The 21,367-nt window shown below is 42.2% G+C and overlaps 1 protein-coding gene and 1 long non-coding RNA gene across 4 annotated transcripts in view; one reads left to right on the forward strand and one right to left on the reverse strand.

Moving 5' to 3' along the window:
* Window positions 1–12,415: 12,415 nt before the first annotated feature.
* On the reverse strand, window positions 12,416–16,095 carry LOC123455311. Of its 2 annotated transcripts, none has more exons than XR_006633826.1 (3): window positions 15,976–16,095; window positions 13,426–13,698; window positions 12,416–12,657 (listed from the first exon to the last, which is right to left on the reverse strand). It is a non-coding gene; the product is annotated as an uncharacterized LOC123455311 (long non-coding RNA). The 2 variants fall into 2 exon arrangements; XR_006633825.1 differs by lacking the exon at window positions 15,976–16,095 and adding an exon at window positions 15,592–15,650.
* Window positions 16,096–16,100: 5 nt separating this feature from the next.
* Window positions 16,101–21,367, forward strand: part of Itgb8 (integrin subunit beta 8) — a 99,429-nt gene continuing 94,162 nt past the window's right edge. For both annotated transcript variants that reach the window (XM_004652825.2, XM_045135872.1), the window contains exon 1: window positions 16,101–16,257. In XM_004652825.2, the coding sequence (XP_004652882.2) occupies window positions 16,131–16,257 (127 nt within the window). In that variant the 5' untranslated portion in view covers window positions 16,101–16,130. The remainder of the gene's footprint in view (window positions 16,258–21,367) is intronic.

The following is a 21,367-nucleotide window of genomic DNA, read 5'->3' on the forward strand; positions in this document are numbered from 1 at the left end:
ACGAATATTGGGCAGATGTACTAGGCTTGGCCCTCATTGGGGAAAAGTACTTGCCATCACAGAATTTGGTGAAATTTCTTCACACACAGGAATGTCACGTGTTCTTTTGGATAATCAGTAATAATTCAAGAAATAACCCCCTCTCAAAACCAGGACACATCAGTCCATAATAAAGCCAATTTCATTTTCTCTAACCATTGGCTCTCCTTTAATGTAAAGGTGTCGGGAAGTATATTTTTCCCAGGCCTACTCTCTGTCCTCTCCATCTCTGTAAGCTGACAAGTGTGTGAGTGCGTGTGTGTGTGCGTGTGTGTGTGTGTGTGTGTGTGTGTGTGTGTGTGTGTGGCATAACTGGGCTGTATTAGTTACTTTCTCATTGCTAGCACAAAATGTACAACCACAAACAGTTTGTGGAGGGAAAAGAGTTTAATTTGCCTTATAGTTTTGAGGAGAAGCTTGATCAAAGCTGAGAAGACATGGTGGGCCAGAGCAGGAAGCTCACTTCACATCTTACCTGACTCAGGAAACAGACATGGTACAGCAAGTGTGGCTGGACTACAAAACCTCAAGGCTCAAAAATAGTGACTCGCTTCCTTCAGTAAGGCTCCATCTCCTGAAGGTACTACAACCTTCCAGAGTACCACTGCCAGCTGGGGTTCAAGTATTGAACACATGAGTATATTGGGGGCATTTTATACTCAAGACACCAAGGTGCTAATTTGCCTCTGGCTTCCATTGTGTTTGACACATCTGGCTGTACTGGTACACAGAAGGTGGGAAGAAATTGGAGGCTGAGCAGGTACCTGCCTGCTTCTTCACTGATGGTCCTCTTAGGAGCTCCCATCTCCCTGTGTAGAAGCCTCTTCCCATAGCCGCCACCCTCTGTATAAGTATGCATATGGTCTTTGAAGCATTGCTCTGTTTGTTCCTTTGAGCCATGGGTGCTAAAGGTTCCCCACCATTACGAGATCCTTGGGCCAGTTTTCTTATCCTTCCCCTCACCATCTGTCCTACAGGCCTCAAAGTACCAGTGCGACCCTACTTTTGTTCCCTACTAGGAATATGCCTAAGAAGTAATTTCAAGGGACATGTTGGGAATCTTAACTGGACAAGATATTCCATCAAGGGCTTTATTTAAGCCTTCTGGCCTGTCTTCAGACTAGGAATTTTGTTCTCAGCCAAAACGTTCACACACTTCCTTCTTCCTAGATGTCAGGAAGCTTTTCCCAAGCCTCAGGATTTAGGATCTAATGGAAGTTGGGGCAGTCAAGTTCCATGTTTTTTTGTTTGGAGGTTGGATTTGTACAGATTTGTGGCAAAGTAATGATATATTGAAGTTAGGACTGAGAGCCTTGAGAAGTCTTTAACCTTTGATCCAGTAACTTTACCCTCACAGTTAATTTTTAATCTCCTGAAGAAAGAATCTTATGATGCTGTGGCCACATTGTTACAGAAATATTTAAGTGCCATGGGTGGGATACCACCCAGTGAGTTGTTGGCCAGGGAGGACCCAGATGCCCTCAAAACAATACAGGATATGTCACGTCTCTTGGTTGTCCTCCAGAACTAGATGGTAAGATCCAGTTGAAGTCAGCACACATGCTTTGGCTGCATGACACTGAGAAATCAAGCTAGTACTGAGCTGGAAGTCTCCTCCCTGTTGACTAGCTGACAGAATGCTGGAAAGAGCTAGGCAGCCTGTTAGAGGAGAAAACCCATTATCTGTCTTAACCAGCAATGGACCCTGAAAACCACATGGCTGGCCAGGCAAAATGAGCCAACAGATGCAGTGGTGGCCGTGTCTATTATGGGGGAAAACCAATTGCTCTGTGACTGAATTTGAGGACTTCACCATGGAAGAGACTTCGTGTCTATTACGTAAACGCTAATCAAAATGGAGAACCGCAGGACGAGATTAGACAGCTGACTCCATGTCAGCAGGAGAAGCACCGCAGCACAGAAGCCAGGGCCCAGGTAAAAACATCAAGGAAGGGTTAGAGAGATGGCTTAGCAGTTAAGCACTTGCCTTTGAAGCCTAAGGACCCTGGTTCTAGGCTTGATTCCCAAGGGCCCACACAAGTCAGATGCACAAGGTGGCACATGCATCTGGAGTTCGTTTGCAGTGGCTGGAGGCCCTGGCACACCTATTCTCTCTCTGTCTCTCTCTGCCTCATTCTCTCTCTGTCGGTCTATCACTCTCAAATAAATAAATGTAAAAAAAAAAAATTAAACAACAAAAACAAGGTATTGGCAAGATGAGCAAGAGTGCTGCTTCCATGGTGAGCCTGACAACGTGCACCAGGGCGATGGAGACAGACACTGAAGATACTCAAAATGCACCAAGGCAGAAATCCAGAAGCTGCTGAGAGCTCAACACTAAAGTAGACTTAAAGCACATCCACGAAGGCTCATGGAGCTTTGTTGAAGAGGGGATGGAGAGAATGTAACAGCCACAGGGTGGGAGGGAATATCCAGAGGCATTGCTCCCCACAATGACTTGATTGCTGCTCTCTTAACCCACAACTCCATGGTGAATACCAGCAATCCCACTGAGGAGGGCCCTCAGTGGAGTGGAGGCAGAGAGAAGGGAAATGGTACCAACACATGATGTGTCCGTACAAAGTTTCAACTTAATTTAAAATAAAAACTACATAAACAAAAACAAACAAACAAACAAAGCCTATGACTGGGGAAATCATAAGCCCTAGCACAGTGGTAGGGGGAATCACTAAGAGGTCTACCACTGTTGTTTGGCTAAATGGATATATTATGCCCACCAAATTACCCTCTAAATGTTTATGTCCACACATAAATGATATACTCAATTTTGGTTTGGGAAGCTTCTCTTTTCACGTGGAGGTGACCTTTGAGGGGACTCATACCTCAACAAAGTGCTGAGACAAAGTGAGAAGGGAGTGTTCAGTACTATTGGAGACATATTTATCACACTTTCCAAGGGTCAGAAACCATTGCAGAAGAAATGACCTAAGAATGTAACAGTCAAAGGATGGAGAGGAGTACAAGGTGGCCATTAAATGCATGACTTCACGGTGGCTATCACTATGACCTGCATTGCATGAAGGCACATGGAATATAATGTTGAAATAGAAGAGGGGCTAGTTGAAAAGAAGAAAGTGTTAGTTAGGGGATAAGGGAATAAGAGCAAAGAGGGATAGGAGGTGATAATGATCAGTGTATGTTGTGTACATGTATGTAGGTTGCCAATGAGCAGGGTTTTCTTCAAAGAATCTTGAATACTCAAGAGCTTGGGTAAATATATAAGAAAGTATGTTAACGAATAATACAATCAAAACTATAAATGAAGCTCTGGTGCACCCATTCTGTCTATATATCTGCCTTTCTATCTTGCTCTCAAATAAATTAATATTAAATATTATATATTATTAAGTAATATCAAATATTCTAAATATTAAATAAATTAATATTTTTAAAACCTGTCAATGAGCCAGAATCTTATCTTTATGTATTCAGGTGGCTTCTGTTTGCCCAACACCTTTCCTTTCCTAATGCTCTGTCTAGAGGTCTCATCTTCAGATTCTGGCTGATTTACTCATACAGTGAGTTAGGGATGAGAATCATAATGAGATGTCTTGGGGGAAATTAGAGGAGAGAAGGAAGTAAGGTTGGTTATTTTCTCTGTCTACTTCCTGCAGATGGCCTCAGGTAGCTGGAACTACTGAACAAAAGTCACAGCTTGTCAAATAAACCTCTTCCTGGCTTAGTCTCTTTAGGGACCAGAAATACAGCCTTCTTTAGGCCTTGGAAGCCTCAGGAATGTGATAGGCATGCAACTATTGTTTCTGATCCAGGGTTACTGCATTATCACTGACACTGCACCCCATGCTTAGAAATTATCCTTTCATTAGCAAATTCTCCTCAAATAACCAAGTTTTCATATGTTTTACTACCAATCTGCTGGAATCAACAATATGAAACAAGAATATATTCTTGACTACAGGCTTCTATATAACATAAAAAGATATTTGCACATGCAACAAAAAGTCAGTCAAAAATGAGCACCATTACTTGAATGTAAAGCAAGTAAAATTCATTATAAATATGCAATAATTCTTGCATATCTTATAAAAATGCATATTACTTTGAATGAAAAACTTAACGATTTAAAAATATTATGAGATTACATATACATGAATGTGGAAAGACTTTGTAGAAATTGCATTACAAATAATTCTTGACAGGACTGAAGATGTAACTCAACAGCAGAACACTTGCCTAGCATGCAAAACAGCCTAGGCTCAATCTCCAACACCAAAAATGAAATAATAATAATCTTGACCATCAAATAAGACATATAAAAAATAGGGGAAAAACAAATCTGGCTGCGAATGAAGCCCTGTAAAAAGACAAGTGAAAGTACTCACAAAAAGCCAAGATTCTACCAAGCAGATGGAATTGGGAAGGGGCAGGGGAATTTCATAGAAAAGGGCACTGGAAGCTGATTTGGAGTCCAAATCTTCATGGTTTCAGTGTTGGTGTTAAATAAGCCTTTCGTGGCCTGTGAGAAAGTTTGTGCCTAGCATAAAATGAACTGTAGAAGTGGGTAACAAGTTTAGCTTTGTGTTTCAAAAGGAAGACTTTTGAATACTATGGGGAGTAGAGGACTGGCTGCATGTTTCAGAGATAAAACCAGACCTAAGGAGACTTCCCAATAAAGCGTGCCGAAAAAAGTAAATGTAAGCACCTCACTAGTGTGTAACTTACATTATTTTTGAACTCATAATTCTCAGGCACACAAAGGAAAGGACATTTGAGAGAAGCCAATAAATATAAAACAGCACATTTCTGGTATCCCACATTGTTCTTTAGGGAGGAGATGGAAATTTTAAGCAAGGCTCATTGAAGATAATCTATCAGTACTCTCCCACTGAGCAGAGATGGGTGTAGATGTCCAGTACCACAAAGTGTCCCAGGCAGGCTCCAGATGTTGACAAGCTTTCTGCTAAAGTCCATAATGTCCTCAAATAACACCAACCTTGATGAATGTGAATTACTTGTCACTGGCAAATAGGGAAGTTACCTACAGGGTTGTACTTTTAACGATTTTCCCCTCATGATACATCATTAGATTTTCCACCAAATGACTATTTTGCAACATGAAAAAGAAACAGACATCCTGCCATCCTGTGTACACTAGTTTCATTCAGTCTTTTTTTTTCCATTAGGGGACCACAGATAGATTTCCTCTAATATTCAACTAATCAAGAAGAGCTCTCATGCCATTTATCAGACCACTGTGTGCCAGGCTGTAGCTGTACTGGGTCCTGGGGACCTAACACTGGGTTAAATAAGCTTTCACCCTTTTTTTTTTTTCTTTTTAGTAACAGAAAAGATGCAGGCTTAACTGTGGAGTTAAAAAATAAAACACAATAGCAATATCCACAAAGCCCATTGTTGGGAAGGGTAAGTTAAGGACAAGCAAATATACTGGGAGTGGCAGTCATATTGCTTGCAATTGATGAAACTTACATTGGAAATGAGAAATATGGTACAGGGTGTGCAGAAAACCATTTTACAGAAGACTAAGCAAAGGTGGAGAGGTAGGAAAACTGGTGATTTCAGGGAGGAGCAAGCAGCTAGCTGTGTGTAAGATAAGCATCAATACGATGTTTGGAAGGCGGTTATCATCCAATCCAAGAAGCAGGGGGAGGGTGGATATGACAGCAAAATGCACATGAACGTCATACTGTAGTCAAGGATCACCATTTGCTATTTTAACGTAAGGAAAAGATGACATGTTCATATTTTTAAATATACTTTATTTGCATGCAGAGAAACAGAGAAAGAGAGAGAGAACATAGGTGCACCAGTGCCTCCAACCGACTGCAAATGAACTCCAGATGTATGCACCAGTATATGCATGCAGATTTACATGGGTACTTTGGACTTTGAAAGCCAGACTGAATGCACTGTATTCATGGATGGTTATCAGTTTATAGGGGCCAGGGTGGTGGTTTGATTCAGGTGTCCCCCATAAACTTAGGTGTTCTGAATGCTAGGTTCCCAGCTGTTGGAAATTTGGGAATTAACACCTCCAGGAGGCAGTGTATTGTTGAGGCAGGCTTATGGATGTTATAGCCAGTGTCCCCTTGCCAGTGTTTGGCACAATCTCCTGTTCCAGTTCTCTGTCTGATGTTGGCCAGGAGGTGATGTCCATCCTCTGCTCATGTCATTGTTTTCCCCCACCATCATGGAGCTTCTCCTCAAATCTATAAGCTAAAATAAAACTCTTTCTCTGCAAGCTGCTCTTGGTCAGGTCTGCCAGCAATTGCATACCTGACTGCAACAGTACTGTAAAGTATTTTTGTACTTATAGAAAACTGCTATTACCAGAAACAAATTCCAAATAGACAGTTATTCTCCTAGGTTTAAATCTGTTTAGATATAAAATAAGTTTCTACATTAAGTTTCCAAATAGCTAACAATTGTCCCAATGACACTTATTAACTTGCCTATCCTTTCTTGATTGATTTCTGAGGCATGCCTCATGTTTATGTTAAATTATTACTGATGTTAGGATCTATTCCTAAGCTAGCCTATTTACCACTTTAGCAACTGAGTCATCTGTTTTCCCCAAATCAAATTAAAACATATTTTGGGGAAAAGATTAGATTTCACTAAAGACTGTATTTTCCATAGAGCCTATCACTTTACACATAGTAAATGCTCAATAAATATTTATCTGTTTATTAAATGAATGCTTAAATTGAATATCCTGTGTCTAAGTTACAAAGAATTTCCTCAGTAAGTTGAAAGGTCACATTCTTCAAGGTGAAGCATGAAGTGATATTGAAATGAGAGAAGAGGGATGAGGATGGCTGTACGCCAAGTGTAAACACTCCGTGTGAATTTGATTAGAATAATTTAAATTCTGTAGTGACTTCACCCTCCAGAGGCCATGTGATCATGAGAAAATGCTGAGAGAGAGGATTTCAGTCCTGGGCTCACTGACTTATTGAAGTCAGAAAGGCCTGTGGCTGTGTAATGATGTGCAAACCAGTCTGCATACCACAGTGGCTCAACAGATGAACTTTGCCTATGTAAAACATTGTATTTGTAGAGTGTTTGGTACCTCTATTTGAGAGAGCCAACTGTAGGCCCCTAAACCACTATATATTTAAAGTAATAACATTTAAGACTTATTATATATCTGCATAATTTCTGATTACATATAAGTTGACATGTGTTTAAATCTTAATTGGAAGGCAATATTATGTATACTACTCCTCTGTGAACACTTAACTGAAGCTGCCATATAGTTGTATATCAAACTGTACAAGGATGACTTCAGACTGAAAAGAATTCAGAACTGTTTTGTTTGATAAGGGAGACATAAAACTAGATTGCCATTAGGAATGCTAAGGGTACAGACTTATGGAAAGTCATGCTTACTTTATCTGCTAATGGGAGTAAGGAAGCACACAATTACCAGAAAAGGAAAGTTATGCATTCAACAAAAGTAAAGATATTAGATGTTTTTTCACAATATGAACGTCTGGATATATTTTATTTTCAACATTATATGTCATGAAATTAAAATAATTCTAATTGCCAATCTGAAAAAATACCCTTAGAATTAATATGTGATGAATTCTCATGTCTTATTCATGATTTTTCTTTCTGTCTCCACAATAATCTTATTGGATACCTTCATGTGTGGATTTCTATGTGAATGTATATGGATGTACATGGGTATTTACTATTTTATAGCAGCTTTAGATTCTGTGGTAGTTTGAATCAGATGTCCCCCATAAACTCAAGTGTTCTGAATGCATGGTTCCCAGCTAATGGCAGTTTGGGAGGGGGAAACCTTCTGGGGGGGTATGTTTCTGGAGGTAGGCTTTGGTTTTTATAGCCCAGCTCCCTCTTGCCAGAGTTTAGCTCCTTGACTTGCTGCTCTCTCTCATCAACTGTTGCAAGGAATCATGCACTGGCTCTGCTCATGCCATGATTTTTTTTTTTCTGCCATCATGAAGCTTCCTCTGGAGACTATAATCCAAAATAAATCCTTTCCTCCCATCAGCTGCTTTTGGTCAGATATTCTGACCCAGCTATGGGAAGATAACTAAGACAGACTCACAACATCATAGAAGAGATAGTGCAGTTTCTACATAGCTGTGCTTCTGAATGTGTACAGTTTCCCATATATATACACTAATCTTATACCACCATGGCACGTTTGTTCAAAAGGATCATCACCTGAAGTCCACAGTTAACATTTTTATTCGGTCTTTCTGTTGCATATATTATGGGTTGGGATGCATGTATGATGGCAGGGAAATCTTGTACAGTACACTTTTATGGTCCTGAAAGTTCTTACTGCTGTGCCACTTGCAAGCCTGGCTTCCACCAACCACTAATTTTATTGACTCCATGGCTTTTCCATTTCCAAGGCTGTCATATATTTGAAATCACATAGCACATGAACTTTTTATATTTTCTTTTTTTCACATAACAATATGCAGCTAAGCTTCCCCAATGCCTTTTCAAAAACTATTTACAAGGAGAGAGAAAGAGAGAATGGGTGTGTCAGGGCCTCTTATTGTGGAAGAAAAGAAGACAGAAGTTGAGCTGATTTACTGAGTTAATGTAAGAGTTAATTGTAGAGGAGCTAAACTTATCTTTGTCAGCAGATAGAAAAATCCCAAAGAGAGAACTGTCTAGAAAGGGCCTAGAGGGACAATAAGAAAAGAAAGTTTAGGCGAAAATGGAGTTCATTGTTAGGGTAGCCTGACTTCAAAAAAGATTAATATGCAACTTGTCACATCTTGCTTGTTTACTTACTTCTCCCCTCGGCTATAAACACTATAAAATGAAAATAAAATCCTAGTTCAGGGTTAGAGCTTCTTTGGAGAACTATCTCAAGTTCTTTGGCCCCCGAATAAATAAATTCCTCTACTTTTCACGCATTAGAGTAACCTTTCCAGAGAATGTCTGCAACATTGCCACTGCAAACTAACTCCAGAAGCATGTGCCACTTCATACATCTGGCTTTACATAAATACTGGGGAATTGAACAGAGGTCTTCAAGCTTTGGAAGCAAGTGCTTTTTATGGCAGAATCATTTCCCCAGCCCCACCCTCAATGTCTTTAAGTTGTTACATAACACATTTATTTTTGGTACTGGGACATATCCCATTGTCTAGACGTATTATATTTTATTTATCCATTAACCTGTTGAAGAATATCTTAAGTGGTTTCAAGTTTGGGTAATTATGATTAAAAGTACTATAAATGGCCTGTGAATGCTTTATGTGGACTTGTTTTCAACTCCTTTGGGTAAATGCCAAATGATACAATTGTAAGATCACTTGGTTTGTTTTTCAGAAACTTCCAAAGTGTCTTCTGAGGGGTCCATGCCATTCTGGGCTCTCCCCAACAATGAATGTGGTTCCTCTTGCTCTCCCTCCTTGCCAGAATTCAGGGCTATCAGTGGTCTGGATTTTAGCTATTGGATTAGAAATATATTATCCCATCTTAATTTGAAATTTTGGTAGTTATTTGAATACTATTGTTGCAAAAATGAATAAATGGAGATCCAGGGAAATTAAATAGCTTGCCCATGACTCAACTGCTATTAAGTAGCAGACTGAAACAGATGTTTTTTTTTTTTTTCATATTTCAATGCTCTCATGCTTTTTCTGTGGTTTCCTTATAGCTACACAGGAGGAGAATTCGATTTTTCATATGCAGGACACCAAAGGTTAGTCTCATTTACATTTATTACTTGCCTTAGTTTAGGTTCCTCCTTGAGACAAGGAAATACCAGAGGTAGTGGGGAAGTAAGGGAGAGGGAAACAGCCAGTGAGATGTGTGTGGATTAGGTTAACATGGTGAGCAATGGTGGCTTATTTCCTTGGGGGGAGTTCAGGGAGAAATGTGCTCAATAGTCTCAAAATGTGATGTGTTATAGTTACAGCACTTCTACTATTTTAGAACGGTCCAGGAAAACCACGTTTACTACTTTAGGAAGAATTTATAAAGTTTTAAAATATTTACAAACTCTTATAATAATCTGACATTTTAGTTAATTCCACTATTCTAATACCTCATTTATTTTATTAGCATGAAGTTATGATAGATTAAAACTAAAAAGAAAAAAAAACTGTCCAAAAATAGTAGAGAACACAGGGCCCCAATTTATTTTATAGAAAAAGCAGGGGAACTGATGTATTTATACCTCTCTCCCCATCTGGTCAGTGAGCAGTTAAGACAGCATCAACTTCCCAGCACTTCAAGCTATGTGCAATGAAGCAGTGAACTGGGTAAGACCAGATAAGGGACTTCTGCTACAGACTTGAGTCCACACAGAACTGTGCAAAGCTAAGAGATTAATTCAAGCATCATCACATCTTTATTATCATTATGAAGATGAACTAAAAATTAAATAAGCATCAGTTTGCTGCAAGCTATAAAAGGATAAAAGAAAGCTAGAATTAGCTATGAGCAGATAAAATGTTTCACTTGAAAGTTCCCACATTTTTTCACATAGGAAGCCAAAAAAAAGGCTCCTCCTCCCCTTCTCCATCCTCAATTTTCTAGTGCACTGGCATATGGCAAAAGTTCTGAAAATAAGGCATTTCTAATGATGATTACCAATCTTGAACAAAGTGGTTGGTCCAAAGAAGATGTGACTCAAACTGATTCCTGTAACTGAGACTCTTACTGCTGGGGCAAATGCACCATTTGTTTTCTGGCCTTATTCAATCGTGGTTTTATCACCTGCTTATGATTCTGCAGCCTCCCAAGTTCTTTCAAAGTTATTTTTTAACTTATATCAGTCACAATATGACTCTATTACTTAAATCAAGTGACATCAATTCCATGTGTTGGGTCAGGAGATTCAAAGTTCTGATTCATGGCTGCCCAGAAATTCTCTCTAAGAAGTGTGAGGATATCGTATCTTTTCCAACTGGTGTCTGAGTTTCCATATTTATACAATGGAACCAGGTCAGCATCATGAATCATGAGTTGGTCCCTGTATAAAGAGATCTTCTTGAGAACCTACTGCATGTTGGCCTACTTCAGTTTCTGGGAATTTCCTCAGGGAAGAATTTAACCTTCACCCACCACTTCCCAAGTTAATCCCAAGTTTCAGAAAAAATTAACAACTCATAAACTATGTCATCCATTGACTATCTTGGCAAGAGTCACTGGCTCCAGCAGTTCTTTTTTTTTTTTTCTAATAATTTGTACCTGACACTAGCTTTGTCTGTAAGTATTGATGGAGACATTGAGGAGTCTATGTATTAAACCATCATGGAAAAGATTCTTTATAGTGATGTGCATTTTAGGATCTTACCTGTCAGATGACTATGTTATGTACAGTAGTGATTTAGAACATCAAAGAGTAAAGAAGGAATTAAGAGTTGAGAACTACTCTAAAGTGATTATGTGGTAGGCATCTGTAATCCTCCCAATGGTGAGAAACACTTTCACATTCTAGTGAAAATGGACATCCTCCAGTGTCTTGCATTCTTTATCACTTATGGAAGGAGCTAGAAGACATTGTCACAATATCATTTCCCAATGGTCAGACCATTTATTACCTCTTATTTCTTGTAGACAAGGGAAGCTCATAGAGAATATGTGATCATCCATTGAGTAGGTGACCTCAGCTTCAGAATAGCTACTGAGTAGGCGACCTCCACTTCAGAAAGACATACTATTAAATGGGGAATAGGGTGGTAGGTGCAACTATGCAGTCAATCATTTGGGCAAAATTAGGTCCAAGTTGGCACATTAATAAAAGAAAGCATGTCTCAGATGTCTCTGTCACACCTGCTACCCACTTCCAGCTGACTCATTCCCACCATAAACTGAACTAGTAGGAAATCAAGGTTAAAGAAGTGGGGAAGAAACTTACATTATCTCATTTTTATGACTTGTTAACAATTCAAAGAATCTGATGATACGAAGGCTGAAATGAATAGTTAGAAGGTTGTTTTTAGACTATCTGTGAATTTCATTTGCTCTCATTATCACAGATGATGAAAAAATAGCTGTCAGAAACTTCAAAACAAGACGAAAGAATGTGATAGAAAACAGGAATTAGTCATCATTTTCTTGAACATTTTTTCTCTGTTCAAATTCTTCAGGTAATATAATGAAGCTAATACTGTATTTCTTCATTCTATCATACGCATTTTCTTCTTCACAAAAGAAAAGATACATGGATTGAAAACAAACCAACTCTGTTCCTAAATTAGTACATTCACTGTACGAAATTCCAAGGGGTGATTTGCGGGATTGCCGAAGGTTTTAATTGTGCCTTCATAGCCCTAAGTTTACCATCGATACCTTACTTGTAAATAACTTCCTGCAGGATCACAGCCAACATTTAGAATATTATTCTTAGTTTATTTTGATAATCAGGACCACACCTTCTTCCCAGCTGGGATATGGCAGTAGGGACACCAGTGGTAAGGGACGCCAGGCTTACTCTTCACTATCTCCATAAAACTGGCCTCTGACCTTTGTTTGCAGGGACATCCAATCACAAAATGTGAATATCTATCTTTCTCATGGGCTTCCAACTTTGCTCAAACAGCTTTGTGGACTTCATTTTATTTCTTTTATTACACTTATTTGGACTTCTTATATAAAATGTATCAAAACCTAAAAATACAAAATTACAAAAATTAGTGCATATTTCATTAATGCCATAGTCATACCTATTCCATTGTACAAACTTATTTATCATTACAAATAATAAATATAAACTTATTTAATATTTACTTGTAAAGAGAGACAGAGAGAGAGAGAGAGAGAGAGAGAGAGAGAGAGAGAGAGGACACCAGAGCTGCCTGCCACTGCAAATAAACTCCAAATGTTTGTGCCACATTGTGCATCTAGCTTTATGGACCGAGGAATCAAACCCAGGCTGTGAGGCTTAGCAGGCACACAGCATAGCCCCTGAGCAATCTCTCCAGCCCCATGCCAGTGAAACTTTGATGTAATAATTACTTTATGGTGTGGTGTGAACTTCCAAACACATGTCAATGGTCCTTATTGATTTTAATTTAATGTTATTATTTTATTTACTTATGAGGGAGGAGGGGAAGAGAAAGAACACATGCCTGGGCACACCAGGGCTTTTGTGGCTGCAAATGAACTCCAAATGCATGCAGCACCTTTTGAGTCTGGCTTCAGTGGATACTGGAGAATTGAACCCCAAGGGGGTGGGGGTGTGAAGCTTTCCAAGCAAGTACCTTTAACTGCTGAGCCATCCTCACAGCCCTGATTTTTTTTCCTCTTTATTGCAGCACTGCATTCCATAGATATAATATCTAGAAAAATACTCATGCTACGAATTCAACAATCACTAGTCAGATCTTGATGTGCTACTTTTGTGTTCTTATTTTCATACCCTCACCTCCATCTCACCTTTTCCTACTCTTCTTTTGAAACCGCCAAAAACAAAGCCATAGCTGTTTAGAAGTTGGAACCAAGGAGTGAAAATGTGAAGATAAAATGGGGCTGGCATGGGCTCTGTTTCCTTTTCACGCTTGAAGTAAAACTGTCCGCATTGGTGTGTGAGGTGTGGAATATATGTTTGCTTGCTCAAGAGATTCCGATTTGTAGATGCTGGGCATGTAAACCAATGATTCCTGATTCGCCTGCATTATTCGGGTGCCGTTTAATGTGTGCAATACACACCTGGAAAAAAGGGGGGGGAGTTTTTGAAGTTTCTTTTTTTTTAAACCAGGTACTTTCCATTCACTTGGTTAACAATTAGATACGGGGAGAGAAAAAAAAAAAGAGGGCCTCCTACTTGTTTTCTTTACTCTAAATAAGAAGACGGAAGCTATTAAACAAGGAGGGAAACTCCCGCATACTTCACCTTGACCTGGCTGGACTGGCCTGATGCCTGTAAGAGGAGGGCTGGCTAATGCTAAAGAGACTGGGTAAGCTACTCAGAAAGTGGAAGGTCAGACTTGAGGACGCAGGAAACAATTGTTCCAAGGCGAAGTACCCATCACCATCCTGTCTCAAAATTGTCAAGTCGTTCTGAGCCCGGAGTACTGGGTTCTACGGCCCGATCTTCCTGGCGGGGGGGGGGGGGGGCGGGGTACAGCTGACTCTGCTCCCCCGCTGCGCGCCGAAGTCTGAGACGCAAACAGACACAAACGGTTCCCCTCTCCCCTCCGCTGTACCCATCTGTAACTTCTTGGTTCAGTTTACTGAAAAGGTGACTTTGAAAGTGGTGAGCAAAGGCTCGAGCCGACCAGACCCTGGAGAAAAAAAGCCAGGCTCTCCCGCTCATGGTTGAGGCTGTGCGTGAAAGGGCAGCCTTGCATCTAGGCCACTAGCTCCAGGACCAGTCCTTGTGGATTTATGCGACGCTCCAAGGGCTGGGGAGTCCGAGGACAGCCTTGGGATGGACAGAAGGCAAGCTCTTAAGTCTGCAAACAAAGTGGGCAGCGCGCACTTAGGGCAGAAGCAGGCTGTGTTGGGGAGAGGGGCAAGAGGAGACCCCTGGATTCCACTTTGTATCAAGCAGCTGAGGGGCAGTATCTCTGAACAAAGGAACGCCCAGCACAAGAATGAGAGATTTTAAGGGGGGAGATGCCACTGGTGCTGGGCAAGTCTCCCACCACACCCGCTAGGCGAGCGATGGGTGCAGGATTCGGGGCCGGCGGGTGGGGGAAGGAGGGCAAAAGGAACGGGGCGTGCGATTCCTATTGCGCCTCTGCGCATCAGGAATTCTTGTGAACGATGGGAATGACAACGATCAGATTGGAGGGGGAGAAAAGAGAGAGAGAGAGAGAGAGAGAGAGAGAGAGAGAGAGAGAGAGAGAGAGAGAGAGAGAGAGAGAGCGCTGGAGTGAAGAAAACAAAAGAGCGAGTGTGGGCCGCGGTGACTTCATGCCTCACCAATGTCCCGCCCACGCCGCTCCGAGCTGCTGCCGCTGCGGCCCCGGCGGCCACGGCGCTCGCGGGCGACCCTGGTGAGGCGCACTGTAGCGTGGGGTGGTTTCCTAGCAACTCGGGGCCAGGATCGCGCCCAGCCACCCGAAGGCAGGGAGCCCGCCTTGGAGGGGTGGGGGTTGGGGGGGGAAAGGAGGGGGCTGGGCATGACCACCCCATCCCCGCCCCTCGCCAGCCTCTCCCTCCCTCCCTCCTTCCCTCCCTCGCACCGTCTCCGAGCGCAGCCCCGGAGCGCGCCAGCTGCCAGGGGCTCTGGGCGGCGGGACGCCTGAGCAGCGCGCTGGAGCCAAAAGGACCAGGGCACAAAGCCCCCGCCCCGCCACAGCCAGGCCGGGCCCCCCGCACCCCCGCGGGAACCTCCCCCTCCTGCGCTGGCCGCCTAGAGCTCCACTCCCGGCCCGGCAGGCGGCGGCGATGCCTCGCTCCGTGCCTGGGGCTGTCCAGACACACTTCTAGGGCGCTCGCGGAGTCGCCTCCCCAGCTGCGGACGCCAGGAGCTTCTCTCTCTCTCCCTCACTTCTCTCTCTCTCCCTCTCTCTCTCCAAGCTGGGGACACTGTCGCGTCGTCCACGGCCAGCTGCCCCCGCTGCCCAAATTTGCGGCGCTGGCCTCCCTGCCCACCTGTGGAAGCAGCTTGAGCCCACTTATGCGCCACGGACTTTTCCCTCCTTCGGCATGCCAAGCGTCCCCTCCCACAAAAGCAGCATCACCCAGTGAATTACATTAGGGTGCCTCCCCCCCCCCCCCCCCAGGCTTCGGGCTTTGTTTGGGTTTGATTGTGTTTGGCTCTGGGCTAAGCTGATTTATGCAGCAGAGCCCCGTCGGCTGGAGAGAAACAAAAGCTCTTTTCTTTGTCCCGGAGAGGAGCTGCGGAGCCCTCGCTCGCGTCGCCGCCGCGGGCCCTAGCCTGTTGGACGGAAGGGGGTGTTTTTTTTTATTTTTTTTATTTTTCCTGGAAGGGCCGCGGGGGCCCTGAGATGCCTAGAGGTGACTGGGCCCACCTACCTGCACTGCTTACTCGGAGCAGCGGGGTCGGTCTAGCCGGCCAGCGGGAAAGGTCGTAGGGACTCTCGGGCCGCCAGCCGCACGGTGCGCCCCGGGGGCGCGAGCGCGTCCGGAGAGCCGCCGGGCGTCGGGCGCGGGGCGGGCTGCCTTGCAGTATGTGCGGCTCGGCCCTGGCTTCTTTTACCGCTGCATTCGTCTGCCTGCAAAACTGCCACGGAGGTCCTGCCTCGATTCTCCGGGCGGCCTGGGTGTTTTCTCTCGTTCTTGGATTGGGCCAAAGTGGTAAGTTGTGTTCTTTCTTTTCTTCTCTTTAAACCGTAGTCTCGGGCTGGCACGGATGAGTGGCCCCTGGCCAGAGCCTTAGGACAGGTAGGTAGGAGGTGGATGTCAGCTCCGAGAGTTGAAGAGGGTTGGTGTGTGGCAGGGTCCACCATCCCCAGCTGCCTCATAGAAGCCAGGTGTCAAGCATTTCCGCCCTGGTGTGACAGCAATAGCTAACTGTTAACCAGGACACACTGTGCGTGGCTCCACGGCGCTGGGAAAACAGTTCATGAATGGAAGTTAGGAAAAGAGGGTGATGTACTTGCAGAAACCGATGCAGGGTTTCCAGCATATCCTTGAGGACATGCCCTGTAAGACTGTGCCCCACTTTTTTTTTTTTCTTCCAGTGTTGGCACTGACTTGAGTTTGTCTCAAGGTGATGGAGATGCTAGTTTCGAATGGGACTCAGTCTTCCATTCACTGGTGCACTATAGAGCAGCAGCAGGCAGGTTTCCTCTATGATTAGATTCAGTTCCAATGAATGAAATGCCCTGGAGCAATATTCATTCATGCTTTAAGCCACCACTGGAACTTTTTTTTTTCCTTTCTTTCTCTCTCTCTCTAAACAACAACAAAACCTGGTGTAGCTAATTTATCCCTTACTGAGTTCATTTTCTAAGACTGAGAAGCAGAGCCCGGGGAACAAGGCTGGCACTTTAAATTCAAGCATGCCTCTTGCCAGGTATCTTGCTTGAAGGAGTCACCTCTTGATAAAGTTTGCTGTCTCCCTCTGTAAAATAGGGATCATGGTGCCTGACCTTTCTAAGTCAAAAAGGTCAGCTCAAGTCAAACTGTATGAGAGGAACGTTGGGACTTTGGACTTAGGCAATCAAAAAATCAAGGGTAAGGTAGTGGTCTTGTACTGTGGCAAACCACACAGCAGAATAAGCATCAGTGGTAGTCTTCAGCTGATTTGTGTACAAGCGGTCTCTATCACCATATTTTATTCAGACTTTATTCTTCTCTGGTCACCAAGCTCTTTAATTCTACTTACTATGACTTACTATGACTCCTCCAGTGGAGGAGAGTTTATTGGTAACTGTACGTTTATATGGTAAAATTTCCTCCTAGGCTTTGATGAAGGCAGTTTCTGCCCAAAGCTAAGGAGGGGGCTGTCAAGTCACAACCTGATGTGCAAGGGTTTATAATGCAACCATCCAGCTCTCTTCTTTTCACTGTTTCATAAATAGTTGCCTGATGTTTTTTTTTTCCCCCCCTTGGGGACATTTACTTAGCTATCAGGACAAATTAGAATAAGTTTTTGTCCTGTGGTTATACGGGAGCATACATATTGATTTCAAAATAAGTGAGGCATAAGGCAAAGGACAGAGAAACACTCATTATTGCTTATCTGTCAAATGGCACATGTATTTGTTGAGCAGACTTTCCATCAAGAATCACTTATCCAATTTCAATAATAAAGTTCAAGATTTAGTTAACATACATCCTAACAAGCAACCAAAACTTAGGTCAACAGAATGGATTTTGTTCCTAATACACAAAGAAAACAAAAGTTCCTTCTGCCTCTAGGATTTACTAATAATAGTAGTATTTTTAAAATTGATGTATTTATAAAGGATTAGTCAAGTTCTTGTGAGGCAGCATTGTATTTCCACACAGTCACTCTGACCAATTTGAAGCAAGTTTTATGAATGAGTCCCCTTGCACCTGCTGACCTGAAAAAGCAATGTTCCTCTAACACCAGAGAACAAGGCATCTTTTTCCCAGTTTGTCAATGTACAAAGGCTGCTGATGTATACTGATTTAAATGGCAGTTAAAAACATGCAAAAAATTTAAATTACACCCAGTACGGCTCAGAAAATTAGAGATCAGGGGAAATAGTTGTACTTTTGTGATAGAGCTACAAGTCTTAAATTATATGTCTTTACAGTACAAATTAGATGCTTAAAGCAGAATAGGAATTTAGGTATCAGTTACAAAGGAAATTTTGTTCCCATGCCCAGTAGTTTACACCAAGAAAATGTTGAGGGCAATAAAGCCATACTAAAGAGACCATAAACTACACAAGAAAAACATAGTGTTGGCTTTATTATTCAAAGAAGAGTTTATGCATACAAGTACATAGGAGACTGTAAGTAATACGAGTGTATTGAGTGAAGGGTGATTGTGTACACATTATGAATTAAATGCATCCAAAGACTTCTGCTGCAGGAAGAAAATTAATCCAGTTTATTTGGTAACTTTGCCAGGTAGGAATTACTGGCAATTAGAGACAGTGTTCTTAATAATGACACTATAAAATGGTTAATGAGCAATGGGAAAACATAAAGGATACAATTGGTTAGTATTTGAAGAGGAAATTTAGTAATGCTGTTAATTCTACCTCTGCTTGTTTTAGTTGATTAAAAAATAATATTTGTTTTGGGCTGGAGAGATGGTTTAGCAGTTAAGGCATTTGCCTGCAAAGCCCAAGGACCCAGGTTTGGTTCACCAGGACCCATGTAAGCCAGATGTACAAGGGGCACATGTGTCTGGAGTTCATTTGCAGTAGCTGGAGGCCCTGGCATGCCCATTCTCTCTCTGTATCTCTTCTCTCTCTCTGCTTGCAAATAAATAATTTAAATAATAATAATATCTGTTTTACATAGTAGTAGAGTGGCAAATTACAAAAGTCATGTGTTACTTTTTTGAAGCAAATCCTAACTGCTGTTGCAATGAAATGTCATTTATTCAGTATTCAAGTATATTCTCCTGAATCACAATCAATGGAGCTGTGATTGCATTGTGATTGGAACATTACCTTCCCTCAAAACAAATTTCATCACATTAGCTAGTCTCAGAATTTGTTAGCTTACTTAGAGCATTCCACTCTTTAAGAGAACTATCTTCCACATTCCAGTCTTCCATGTCATTGACATATAACAATGCATCCACATAAATCCTGTCTTAGAGTAACAGAGAAACTCTGAGATCTTTTAAAAGTCATCTGACCTGGCCTTGTTGGAAAAAAAAAAAAAAACCCAAAAACAAAAACAAGTAGCTGGAATAATTTGGAAAAGCGCTAGAAAATTTTCTGTGCTCTCAAATATCTTCTTATTTTGATGCCAAATTCTATGAAATTTTACCACATTGAAGTGCGTGGGGGAGGGTGTTTATGCACATGTATGTGCCCATGTGGCACACCCTACGCTCTCCTGTGTTGTGGCATGCTCACTTGCAATGGTCAGAGCAAAAACTTAGATTCCGCACACTCTCTCTCCTCTACCCAATCTTATTGAAGCTAAAATCACTTACTGATTCTGGAGTCTGCTGGGGTTTTTGTTGTTGTTGTTGTTGTTGTTGTTTGTTTTTCCCAGTAAGCTCTTATGATTTCCCCTCTGCTCCCCTGAAGAAGTAGATGACGACACTCAGCTGTTTAACATGGCTTCTGGAGATTCAAACTTGAGCAGTCACCTCAGGCCCTCATGCTTGCACAGGAAGCACACTTAGCCATGGGGATAACCCTCCAGCCTCCCAGTCAAAACCAAAAGAAAAATCAAAAGTGAAGGCTACAGAATGTTCACAATCTTTACATGACAACTCACAAAAAAAGATTGAGACAAGAAAAAAAGACAAACAGTTCCAACCATTCACTTTTCAATGGTCCTATTAAAAAAATATCTTAAGAAGTATGCATATATGATAGTTTTTGTGGGGGTGTATACTTTATATGAAGAAAAGGTCTGCTTTCCAAGATAAGTGTTGCTTGCTCTATCCCTTAGAGTCACCACAGGTCTATTTGATAACGTGTTGGTTCTAAGGATTTTCTTCCCAGCTTCCTTATGTGCTGGAGTAACCATATGTGCCGTAGTATCCCATCCTCTATTTCCCCCTCTCCTTGCCTTGCCTGTCCTTGAAAGAGTTGTCCAGGCTTATTTTCCCTGGTGCTTCTCCTCCTCCTCGTCCTCGCTGCTCTGAACAATTGGGCCAGGCTTTTACCTCTTCATTCCACTCTGTTCCTACTAGGTGGCCACCTGGTTCTCAGATCTAAGGTCCATTGCGTACTCATCCTCCTGCTTGACATTTCATCTATCTGTGAGAGGACACTGTTCACCTTCCCTCCTTAGCTTCCTGATCCCATGATCCCCCTGTTAAAGCCCTTTCTCTATTTATGATGTTGGTTCTTCTCTAAACTCCAAATGCAGGAGTGGCCCCACACGTGATTCATTAGCACTTCCCTGCCTGTACAGAGGCCTCAAGTGGATTGATCCAGCCTTGGGTTTTCAATAGCATTTCTGGTAATGACCCAATTAATATTCTCTCTCTCTCTCTCTCTCTCTCTCTCGTCCTCACATGACCTCTCATCAGATTTCAGAGAATAAAATAAATAGCTTATTCAACAGCCCTACAGTGAGTATGAAGGCAAAACTGACCATAATGAATTCAAAACCAAACTCCAAAATTTCTCCTCCAACCTTGCTCCTTTCACACTCTTAGCTCAGCCAATAATGAATCAGCCTCTGGTAATTTGTGGCAACACTTGGTGGCATCCTTGGTTGTCTCTTTCTGTCACATTCCATGGTCCTTCACAACCTCCACTGCCACCAATGTAGTCCACACAAAACTTTTTTTGTGTGTGACACAAACCTTGAAAGCCTTTTGTTATGTCTTCCCTTCTTCTAAGTATAGCCAGACCTCTTTGTGAAAGATGGGCATCAGGTCTTTGTCACTCCTTTTCTCAGAATTCTATAGCTTTCACCTATCTCAGATAGGAAGGTAAGTCTTTCCATGGCCTTCAAAAGCCTACAGTAGCTACCCCTGATGACCATCTGGCTGCTATCTTCACCTCTGTCATTTGGTTGGAGCCACACTGGTCCTTGTTATACCTTGGGAGCACCAAGCAGGATCCTACTTGCAATCCTGAATGTGTTGGTCCTTCTCCCTGGAATACTCCTCAGTAAGCCTTACTACTGATTCATTCAGCCTCATTTTCTCCCACAGACAAAGATCACCTCTTCATTGAGGATTTATCTGTCTTCCCTGTCACCCTAGCTCCCTATTCTGCATCTTTTTATTAGTTTTTCTTGGGAATATATATGCTTGCTTATTGCCCTTCATCTCTTCTCCCAG

Source organism: Jaculus jaculus, chromosome 16, assembly GCF_020740685.1.
Source record: "Jaculus jaculus isolate mJacJac1 chromosome 16, mJacJac1.mat.Y.cur, whole genome shotgun sequence".
Lineage (NCBI taxonomy): Eukaryota > Metazoa > Chordata > Mammalia > Rodentia > Dipodidae > Jaculus > Jaculus jaculus.